Source organism: Sphaeramia orbicularis, unplaced genomic scaffold (assembly GCF_902148855.1).
Source record: "Sphaeramia orbicularis unplaced genomic scaffold, fSphaOr1.1, whole genome shotgun sequence".
NCBI classification, from domain to species: domain Eukaryota; kingdom Metazoa; phylum Chordata; class Actinopteri; order Kurtiformes; family Apogonidae; genus Sphaeramia; species Sphaeramia orbicularis.
In genome coordinates this window covers 171865-183800 of record NW_021941470.1, presented here as the reverse complement: position 1 = coordinate 183800, position 11936 = coordinate 171865, and the positions used below count along the sequence as shown (strand labels likewise).

Sequence of the window (11936 nt, the reverse complement as noted above, 5' to 3'; positions counted from 1 at the left end):
AGAAAAGTAATTCTATTGATCAGATCAATAATTCTATTAAATTAGATCAATAATTCTATTAATTAGACCAATAATTCTATTGATTTTACCAATAATTCTATTTATCAGACCAATAATTCTATTAATTAGACCAATAATTCTATTTATCAGATCAATAATTCTATTAATTAGACCAATAATTCTATTTATCAGATCAATAATTCTATTAATTAGACTTACAATTCTATTAAGCAGATCAATAATTTTATTGATTAGGCACGTGACCAACCGCATATTCTACTGTTTGAACGGGACTAGAATCATGTGACTGTCACGTGCATCACAAAAACAAGCATTTGACTTTTTTTTTTTTTTTTTTTAATCTTTGAAAGGCTTGAATAAATCAATAATCAGTTCAGCTCAGATCCAAACTGTTCAAACAGTAAAAGGAGAAAATTTGAACCGAAACAAACAGACTGAACTGCAGCTGGTTCATTTCATTTCATTTGGTCCAAAATCACTTTTGTTTGATTCACTTAAGATGATGCGCGTGCACGGCAGCTGCGTGTTTCAACCCAGTAAAAACCACTGTGTTTATGTCCACGGACATGCGCGTCACCGTGTTTCTGTCTACGGACACGCGCGTCTCTACTGAGTGAACCACTGAACCGAATAAACATAGAATTAAATAAATGTGAAACAAAAGCAGATTTAGATGAAAACATGAATGTCGTCACCTGAGAAAAGATGAAGAGGATCCATGATCAACTGAGGAAGAAGAAGAGGAAGAAGGAGGGATGAAGAACCAGGAGGAAGAACCAGGAGGAGGAGAGGTACTAGAGCCGGTCTGGACCAGGTCCGATCCACGCCTGATCCAGGTCTGATCCAGGTCCGGACCCCCTAAGCTCAGACACAAACGCCCCCTGATCCGCGTCTTTATGTCTGATTGAACCACAGAGCCCCCTGGTGGACAGAGGAGGGACTGCAGCAGGACCAGGTCCAGGTCTGGTACGGGAGGACGGGTCCGGGTCCCGTCCGGGAAAATGGGTTCAAAGGATTCAAAGGAGTTTATTTGTCATTCCATCATAAAGAAAGAACCAAACTGGTGACTGAGGACCTGAATAAGCCACAGCAATAGAATAAAGAACTAATACATAAATGAATGCATCCAAATGGACTAAAACTAAGGCTAATTTAGAAGAATAAGTCAAAAAACATCTAAAATTTAACTTTAAAATAACTACATGATTTACAACTGAACCCAAAAACAGTCCACACTGAAGGACAGAACACGAACAGCAGAGGAGAGAGGGTCTGAGCAGAGCCATGAGGTCCACCTTAGGTCCTGGTGTGTCCGTCCCCTTGGGTCAGTTTAGGTCCTGGTGTGTCCGTCCCCCTTGGGTCAGTTTAGGTCCTGGTGTGTCCGTCCCCCTTGGGTCAGTTTAGGTCCTGGTGTGTCTGTCCCCCCCTTGGGTCAGTTTAGGTCCTGGTGTGTCCCCCCTGGGTCAGTTTAGGTCCTGGTGTGTCCCCCTTGGGTCAGTTTAGGTCCTGGTGTGTCCCCCCTGGGTCAGTTTAGGTCCTGGTGTGTCCCCCTTGGGTCAGTTTAGGTCCTGGTGTGTCTGTCCCCCCCGGGTCAGTTTAGGTCCTGGTGTGTCCCCCCTGGGTCAGTTTAGGTCCTGGTGTGTCCCCCCCTGGGTCAGTTTAGGTCCTGGTGTGTCCCCCCTGGGTCAGTTTAGGTCCTGGTGTGTCCCCCTTGGGTCAGTTTAGGTCCTGGTGTGTCCCCCCTGGGTCAGAGGACGGTGCCTCAGTTCCTCTCAGCTGTTGCTGTTCTTCAGTCTGCTTCTGTTCTGGATGCTCCACAGTCTTCTTCCTGAGGGAAGGGGGACAAACAGTGCATGTGCAGGGTGGGGGTGGGGTCCTTCATGAGGCAGTTGGCCCTCTTGCTGCAGGTTCAAGTCCGGTCCAGTCCAGTCCAGTCCAGACAGTGTCTTCGGTTCTTTCATTTAGGAAAAATAGGTCCAGTGTCCCTCTAAGACCCAGACCCAGATCCAGACCAAGGCCCAGACCCAGGTCCCAGACCCTGACCCTGAACGTTAGTGTCTGGTCTGTGTTCCAGTCCTGGTTCTGGTCTGGTCTGTCAGACCTGTCCTTCTGTCCACAGTCCCAGACAGACAGACGGGTTGGACCGGTCTGTCTGTCCGTCTGTCATCCTAAAAACCAAAGCCCTGATATTTGGACGGACAGGAACAGAATCACAGACTCAAACAGAAGGACAGTCCTTTTATTGGTTATTGCTCAGTGACATCATTTATTTTTGACAGGTTCCCTTCATTCAAACTGTTCATTTAACCACCTTTAAAACTCAGTGAATTCCAAAATAAAAGCCTCTGCTGTGTCCGTGTATGGGATTCAAAACTCCATCTCCCAGAATCCTTCAGGGTTAAACCAGGACACATTCCTTACTCAGAGGCGTTGAAGGCACTTCACTCATTCATTTAACAGATGATCTGCATCTGGGAAAGAACCCTGAACCTTTTGGTCCCTTCAGCTTTTATTGTGAAAGTTTTTTAAGGCTGTGACGTGTAAACCCTTTTAAATACATGAAAAACACAACAGACGTCCAGAAGAGGTAGAAGATTTAAACAGTAAATATGTTCTGATCGATTGGTGACGGACGACTTCAGACTGCAGCTCAAAAACACAGACATCCGATAAAACCACCGTCATCTGATAAAACTGTCCGATAAAACCACAGGCATCGGTGGAGGGTCGGTGGTGGGTGGTTGTTGGGTAGGTGGTGGGTTATGGTTACCTAACTCCCCCATATCTCACAGTGTTAATAATCCCACACATCAGTTTCAGTCGGTTCAACTCTACTGACAGTCAGTAGAAACTTTTTGGGTCTAAATGTCTGTATATTTCTACTTGTATAAATGTCTGTATATTTCTACTTGTAGTTGGTTGTAATTCTTCATTGTTCATTTCTTGCTGCCTTAGTGCTGGTAGTTCAGATCATGATCAGTTGTTCTGCTGTCATGGTTCAGTGCTCATGGGTTGGTCTGTTTACTAAAGTGAACCAAATACACACTGAACAGACACTCAGTGGGTCTGCACAATCTGAGGATTGGTTTGGAAGGCCTATATAAAGGCCCAAAAAAGGCCTGTATAAAGGCTAGGGTGGTCCAAAAAAATTGTTTTTCAGATTCTCTGGATTCGAACCCTGCATTTGGTTCCATATCTGGCCAAATTACTTCAGTCCAAATTTTATGCAAATTAATTCATATTCAGAGGTGTCCCAGACAGGTGCAGATGTCTCTATATACTCTAACAGAACTGTCCAAATGAATAAAGCAGATTAGAAGAATCTGTCAATTTATTCTCCAAATCAAACTGACACTCACATAAAAATGTTCCTTAGAAAGTCCTCAACCACTGTTGGTTTATTGAAATGACCGAAACTGTTCCTGTGTTCTTTGACAGCTTGTTGCCAGTACTGTTTGTGATCTGCATTTGTTGTTCGGCTACAGTTGAAGTCTGGAATAAGCTCCGCCCCTCTGTCAGTGACATCACTGACAGCTTTAGTGGAATGCCCAGTTTTCTCCTCCTTCTGAAAGTCTGCATCATCAGCCCAGTCTACTGGAGGAACTGTTCAGAATGTTTGTGGCAGATCCAAAGGTTCAAACAGACGCATGGTGCTGGTGGAGACAAAAGCCCTGATCTGCTTCCCTTCACAATCTGATGGATGAAGGACATCCCAACGCTTTAGAGGAACCAAAGAACCTGCATTTAACATCATGGTGTCCACCATCAGCTGCTTCTGCTCTGGTGTCACACTGGAGTCACAGAATGGACCACAACCAGTTCTACACTCCAGTACCACAGATGTGGGCGGAGTTACTTCATCCATATATTTACTCCAGTACCACAGATGTGGGCGGAGTTACTTCATCCATATATTTACTCCAGTACCACAGATGTGGGCGGAGTTACTTCATCCATATATTTACTCCAGTACCACAGATGTGGGCAGAGTTACTTCATCCATATATTTACTCCATTACCACAGATGTGGGCGGAGTTACTTCATCCATATATTTACTCCATTACCACAGATGTGGGCAGAGTTACTTCATCCATATATTTACTCCAGTACCACAGATGTGGGCAGAGTTACTTCATCCATATATTTCCAGCCGAATTCCTCAGAATTTGGTTTTGATAGTCCTGCTCTTCTCTTACAGCTCAGCTCGGCTGTGCTGAAAATGAACAATTAGTCCATTTACAGGAAATTTTAGCAACTTGCGCTGCCTCTAAAACATCTGCTTTTTCTTCCAAATTTTTTCCTAAATCATCTTTTGAATGAATAAACCTAATGCAGGGTTCTAACTGAGGTTATCTGAAACTGTATTTTTGACCAGGATTGTTGGACCACCCTAATAAAGGCCCAAAAAAGGCCTCCATTGATAGTCCAGTGAAGGCATCATGGGTCTGCAGGTTGGGCCTGGGTATGGTGGAGGCCGGTCTGAGTCCAGGCCTATGTATGGGCTGGTCCCAAACCTGGTGGAACGCCACAACACCACAGGCTCTGGTGAACATAGACCGAGTCCAGGACCAGGACCAGGACCAGGACCGCTACTGTTGGGACTGTGTGTTTGGCAGGGGCCATTTTCTACTGTTCAGTTTTTGGTTTTGAAATTCTTCTGTAAACTTTAGATTTGTGTTTCTGTGCCAGTATCTAAAACAAATGATTCAGATGAAAAAAGTCCAGTTTAGGGTTTAAAAGAAAAATGATGTCCAAAAATATGGACTCAAAGTTTTCAGTGACTGCGAGTGGACTTTTAATCGGTTTGTTTGTATCGGAGCACTTTTACCACAGGTCCACCAGATCCATAAGATCCACCAGGTCCACCAGATCCAACAGATCCACCAGATCCACCAGAGCAGGTTGTAGTATCAGTCCGTGGACCAATCAGGACACAGAACACTGACCACTCCCATAATCAGAGGTAAATACTGTAACTATGGCGACAGAGCTGGTCACCTGATCCTTCAGTTTACAAAAAACAAAAACAGTCCAAACTAAATCAGCTCCATTCAAACAAAAATACAACAAAAATACATAAAAACAAAAATACATCATCTTCTTCTTTTTTCACAGATAACAAATATAAAATATTTCTTTATCTAAATAAATCTTCATCTTGTTCAAACAGACGTCAGTATTTACACACAGGATGAACACGAGCAGCCGCTAGCCCGTTAGCGCCATTAGCGCTGGTAGCCCATTAGGGCTGGTAGCTCTGTTAGCCCATTAGCGCTGTTAGCTTGTTAGCTCCTCCCAGTGTTCCTTCAGTGGCTCCAGCAGCATCCCTTCCACCAGCACAGGAGGATTGTGGGTAATGGTGGGTGTGGTCAGGGCAGATGGGCGGGTTTAGTACTGGATGAACTCCGACTGAAGAGACTGAAAGAAAAAACACAGAACCAGCAGTCAGAACCAGACGGGACCAGAACCAGAACCACAGAGCATTCAGAACCAGAACCAGAACTAAAGAGCAGTCAGAACCACAGTGGACCCAACCCCAACCCAAAGTGGACTCAGAACCAAAGTGGACTCCCTTTTGGGTCAGAGTATAGGAATGATTAGACACTGTAAGAAACGTATTCCCCAGTGGTTGACCCAGCTCTTAGTTCAGTCATTAGTCTGATCTCAGATGGATTCCGCCTCAGTGTTTTGGTCAAATACTAATGAAAATAATTGACACAAATTGCCAGTCACACAGAATAAAGCCAGGGTTCTCGTCAGCGTCATTGAACGTCGGGGCCCTGACGCTGAGCTTTGCCCCGCTCCGCTGTCTTTCCACCAGCGTAGCGGTGTTTTTTTGTGTGTATTCTGCTTGTGTGTACAGCTGTAGCTCTGCAGATAGATAACAGGTTTACCAAGAAAAGCCGGACGTCCAAAACTTCTGTCCAAAGCTTTTACTGGAGACTTCAGTGTAAAACTGCAACATATATACAAGACATGTCTCAGTTCTGTTCTTTGTTCCAGCACATTAACATAGCATTATACATTCAAATGAATGAGAAAAGATCGCTAGCTTGATGCTAACATAAATGGGAAAATCCATAGACATGCTAACGATTAGCATCTTCAGATCGACTCAAGATTTCCAACGTCTTTTAATCTAACAACAAAAGTTTCCATCACAGACAGGTTTGACTGTTCATTAGCACAACAACTGAACATAAAATACTCACAGACAAACGTTCTTTGTGTCCATACAAACACAATGACACACACGTGTCTGCTACTTCCTTCCATGTCTGAACGGACTACGGTAACGCCCAAAGGACAAAACACACACCACTGACACTTATTCCACCACCAGAGGGCCCCCTTTGACTGCTGCAACAACACAACATTACAGTGTGTGTGTGTGTGTGATGGTCCAGTGTAAGGAGAACCAGATTTGAATGTGAATAAATCTATTCCTTTGTTTTGGCTCAAAGTGCTGCAGACAGGAAATGACAACAGTAGAAGCCACACCCCTTTGTGTGCCTTGGTATTGTCTGACCCCGCCCACCAACATCACTTGCCTTACACTCATTGGCTGACAATGAGACTTCAATCAATTTATCTGATTTAAATGGACCCATCACCCGTGGAAAATTAGATCTAAACTTTAGCCTGTGTGTGTGTGTGTGTGTGTGTGTGTGTGTAGTGTGAGTGCCACTCCCATTATCCCGAATTTCGTGCAAGTGAATATTTTTCTATGATCACGTCTGCGTTGAAGCGTGGGAGCAACGCCAAACACAAGGGGAATATCGCATCGTTTTTTGGCTTCATTCCTCAAAATTTGCCCCTCAAAATGCAGGAAATAGTGTTTCAGAGAGTTAGAAATTTCAAAATGTTCCCCCTACAAAACTGGCACCATGTACGTGGTGCCCCTACACTGTGAAAAAATCCTAGTGAGAACCCTGAAATCGGCACAAATTGTTTTGGGTTGAACAAACAGAACTATTAGAAACACAATGCACAACAGTTTGACATGGTTAACTGTAAAATCTAGATTGAAATATTTTTTATTATCATTTATTCATAACATTATAGAAACACAAACTCCAGAAATTATTCACAGAAAACTGTCATTTTTTTGCTGATAATTATAGTACCAGACAAACCAGGTAACCACAGTGTGTTCTGCCTTTAGACAAAACAAACCAGGTACAGAGGACCGGTTTATATCAGGACATGGTTGGATGGAATGAACACCAGGGTTTGTGTGGTTGAAAAGAATAGAACATGTTTTCAGATTCCTCCAAATCAGAGCGGAGTGTTAAAGTTATCTGAAAAGTGTACGAAGCACTGGAGGATCTAACAGTGAACACCACAGGATATGAGAGAAAGACTGAAAAGGAAGAGCCAGTGTTGTGTTTAGAGAGGACTGGAGCAGACCTGTGCAGACCAGTGGAAAACTAGTAACTCTTGTCTGTCAGAGGGAGGATGGATGAAGAACAGAAGGAGGGTTTCTGGACTCCTGCACAGACAAAGTCTGCACATCCCACATGGTGGAGGTCTGGTGGAGCTCCAGAAGCAGATCACTGTCACATCTTTTGGGGGTGCCCCCTAATACAGGAATTGGTGCTGGGCAGCGATTGAAATTTTAATTGCAATTAATTGCATAGTTATATGGGGGGGGTTTGCCGGCATCACATCACTACTGAAAGGCATTTCAGTAGTGATATAATGTTCACGAACAAATCGAATCTTTTGAACGGCTCTTTGAAATGAACGATGAGAACCTAGTCTTTGTAAAGAACCGTTCATTTTTTTTTTTTTTTTTTTCGAGGGAGTGTCCAATTGCCTGTCAATTTACCAACATACATACATTAGACTCTACTGTCACCTCTCATGTCATGGATTTAACCCACACATTTGAACTAACGATTCTTTTTTACAGTAAGATAATATTTACTGCCGCGCCAATTAAACACCTTTAAAATGTAATGTCAATCATCACATGTAGCCTATTTAGTCATTAAAACATTGGCGTTTCAAAATAATGCCAAAAACATAAAAGAGTCAGTCTTTTGAATGGCTCTTTTCAGTGAACGGCTCCTGATTGAACGACTCCCTTCAAAGAGCCAAAAGTCCCATCACTAATTTTCAGTGGTATTTCAGACTGAAGTACTCGAGTGATAAAAATAGTTGCACATGTCAGTGCTTCTTCTCACCCCCACCATCTGAAGACGTTCAAAATGAAAATGTCCATGGAACAGACCGCTACTTTTACACGTTTATGTCCACACATGTTTATTTCTGGTTGTGAGTGATTGACAGGAGTCTTAAGCCCGCTAATAAGTACTAATACTAATAAGACCAATAATATGTGATGTTCAGTTGTTCAAAGTAAACAAAGGGGGCCCTCTAGTGGTCAAAGGGGTCCTCTCGTGGTCAAAGGGGGCCCTCTAGTGGTCAGAATAAGTGTCACTAACAATGTTTTTTTCCTTGCAGTGTTCCCGTAGTCAGTTCAGACATAAGAAGGAACTAACAGACACGTTTCTTTCACTCTGTTTGTATGGCCCCAAAAACGTTTGTCTGTGAGTATTTTCTGTTCAGTTGCTGTCAGAATGAATTGCATCAAATATCTCTGATGTGAACCTTTGCTGATGGATAAAAAGACGTTGTAAATCTTAAATTAATCTGTAAATGCTAATCGTTAGCATGTATATGGATTTTCCCATTCAAGTTAGCATCGAGCTAGCAATCTTTTTCCCATTCATTTAAATGTATAATGCCATGTAAATGTACTAAGGCAGTGAACAGAACTCAGACATATTTTGTTTGTATGTGTCAGTTTTACAGTGAGTCTACAGGAACAGATTTGGACACAAGTTTTGGGTGTCCGTCTTTTCTTGGTAAACCTGTTGTCTATCTGCAGCTAATTGCTACACACACAAGCAGAGGAATAGGAGTTAGAATAAAACGACAGTAACGGGAGAGAGAAATAAACTGTCGGCGTTATTTAATGAATGCGTTGATGCAGTAATAACGCATTAACTTGCCCAGCCCTAAAAGAAATATTGGAGGGAAATAAAAAAGGTTCTAGATGAAGCAACAGGTGTTGAAACCCCCGCCACACTTGAAATTTTGTACTTGGGAAACATTGATTCTGTAAATCTGTTCAGAAGGGATGAGTACAAATGGACTGGAATAATGCTGCAGGTCAGTAAAAAGACAATCAGCAGGAGATGGAGAACCAGTCTGGTGTCCAACAGACAGGACTGGGAGGAGCTTCTACAGAAAGTTCCTGCATATGTTTGAGTTCACAGATCTATGGGAAGGATGGCTACAATCTGTGCGTTTTCATGACAACTTTCTTCCTAGTTTAATCTGTTGAAAGGTTTGATCCTATTTTCGATGTCCATGTAAACACCTTATTCCAGTTGAAAAAGAATAGTTGGGATTAAATGTAATGGCACATGTAAACCCTTTATTCTGTTTGGACTTTATTCCTTCCATTCTGCACATGCTCAGTGTCTTGTCCTGTGGCGATGACGCATACATTCTGCGCTGGTGGAAGAATCTGCACTGCAGTCTAGTCTTCCCAAAGCGTTCCAGTGGGCTATTCTGATGGGATCTACCAACCTGGACAACCCTGAAGGAACAGTTCAACACTAGGTTTGGATTCATTCATTTGTCATGCACTAATGCAGGGGTGTCAAACATGTGTCCCGGGGCCCAAATGTGTCCCCCCCAAAGGGTCCTGTTCAGCCCCTGGGATGTTTTTGCCAAGTGCAAAAATTCCACAGTCTTGAATTAAGCAAAAAAAAAAAAAAAATTAGGTTGAATTAAGGAAAAAACCTTGAATTAAGCCAAAAAAACAAACAAACTTCAATTAAGTAAAAAAAAAAAAAAATCTTTAATTAAGCCAAAAAAAAAAATCTGGAATTAACCACTTAATTTTTTTATAGCGTTAAAAAAAACAAAACAATTACATTCTGAAAATATTTCCATTTCCAAACTCTCCTGTACCAATAAAATGTGAATAACCTGAACAAATGTGACCAACCTGAAATGTCTATTAAATTCAATCCAGTTTGAACTCTTTTCTTCCTGTTCCTCAGTGTTTAGTGTCTTTGTAGATCTGATCCAGAATGCACATGGACTAATGAGAAGTGGAGGAAGAAGACTGAGAAAATTACACTGATTTTTCTTAAGTTTTTTAACTTAAATTTCAGTTTTTTCAGATTTGTTCAGTTTGTTTTATTTTTTGTTTGGATAGTTTATGAAAATAAGTATTTTCATAATTTAATGGGTATTTTTGCACTAAGACAAAGACAAAAATTTGGAGTTGTCATTATTTATAGGCTATTCTGTTATTATTTTTTCTAGTTCAGCCCACTGCAGTGCACCGATTGACTTGTTCTCGCAGCCCTTCCGTTAGCTTAGCTTAGCCTAGCTTAGCATAATAGCTTCATTCCTCTGGTCAGACATAGCCAGGCTTTTAGAGGTGATTTGTAGTATTTTATGAGTGATTTTGGTAAATTCAGTTCTCCCTAATCATTCCTTTAGTCCGCTGGTGTCAATATGATCACAAACTGAGGCTCAAATCATGGTCATGTGACTTACTGCAGGAAGAAAATCTGGGCAAATAAAAACTAATGCAAAGCTAAAACGCTAATGCAAAGCTAATTTAGCACATGCATCCCTTCCAACAAAAAGATTTTCCAACTTCCGTCAACACAACAGTCCATAGATTGTATGAGTGCAGTAAGTCGCAGATCTGAAGAAATAATTAGAATCGGATTTCACAAAATCACTGAGAAAAGACAAATCACCTTTAAAAAACTGGATATGTGTGACCATGGAAATGCAGTGACTATGCTAAGCTAAGCTAACAGAAGGGCTGAAATGCAGTGACTATGCTAAGCTAAGATACCAGAAGGGCTAAGCTAAGCTAACAGAAGGGCTGCCAGAACAAGGCAACATGAGCACTGCAGCACAAACCCTTCTGCTCACTGATCTACCTCATTAATGCCTCATGTAAACCTTTATTCAGGTTTAACATTTCCATGGAAACAAGAGGAAATACTTTAGTTCTGAATTAATTTCTTCTGAGAAAATAAATCAGATTTAAAAAAAACATCATGTAACTGTACCCAATGTGGATGTAAACATGAACACTGTGGGTCTTGGTCGTCTTCTTCCTCAGCAGCAGCAGCAGAATGTTAGTGTGAGTTAATGAATTTTAAATTCATTCAAGCAGGGTTAGATACATTTGTGTTAGTTTTACACTGTGTCAGAACATGTGTTCTCTATTCAGACACATTTGTGTTTTTATTCATCATTTAAAACGAATAGATTTGCATTAAAAAACAGATTTGAGAGCAGACAGTGGAAATAAAAAAACAGGTCATTTGGTTTAGAAATCACTCCTCTTTGTTTGACACTTCATAAGTTTTACTTGTGAATGTAACTGCCCTTAGTGGGTGGAGCCTATGCTGATGGATGACAGCAGAGTTTCTATTGGTGGGTGTGTCGTGGCTCCAGCCCCACCCCTCAGCCCCGCCTCCAGCTTCTGCCTTAAACCCACTTCTGTTCTGTTTATGTTACTGGAGGTCCGTTCATAGACTGCTGCTGTGTCAAACTGAAATGTGTCCCAGAAGTAACAGATTACACTAAATATCGTCAGTTGCAAACAAAGAGGAATGACTTTCCAGCAAAACTTTTGAAGAGCCGTTTACTGCAGAAGCAGAGTTCTAATCAGACCAGTGGAACAGGCAAAAGGTAAAGACAGAGGGAGTACGTAGAATTAGTTAGTATCAGTTAGTATTAGTTATTTTAAGTTATTATTTATTATTTCTTTTAATTCTTTTTAGCTCTTATTTCTTATTTCTGTTAGGTCTAAGTTGGAGCACAGACTGGTTGAACTCCTCCTCCATCACCACTTGAATGT

General features: G+C 41.7%; 2 protein-coding genes across 6 annotated transcripts in view; both read right to left on the bottom strand.

The window, feature by feature from the left end:
* Positions 1-995, bottom strand: part of vcam1b (vascular cell adhesion molecule 1b) — a 15946-nt gene extending 14951 nt beyond the window's left edge. Inside the window, exon 1 of one of the 2 annotated variants that reach the window (XM_030129582.1) lies at positions 717-995. In XM_030129582.1, the coding sequence (XP_029985442.1) occupies positions 717-741 (25 nt within the window). In that variant the 5' untranslated portion in view covers positions 742-995. The remainder of the gene's footprint in view (positions 1-716) is intronic. The other variant, XM_030129581.1, reaches the window with a different exon arrangement.
* Positions 996-4054: 3059 nt separating this feature from the next.
* Positions 4055-11936, bottom strand: part of cdc14ab (cell division cycle 14Ab) — a 33509-nt gene continuing 25627 nt past the window's right edge. For all 4 annotated transcript variants that reach the window (XM_030129586.1, XM_030129584.1, XM_030129583.1 and 1 more), the window contains one exon: positions 4055-5440. In XM_030129586.1, coding sequence (XP_029985446.1) covers positions 5411-5440 — 30 coding nt within the window. In that variant the 3' untranslated portion in view covers positions 4055-5410. The remainder of the gene's footprint in view (positions 5441-11936) is intronic.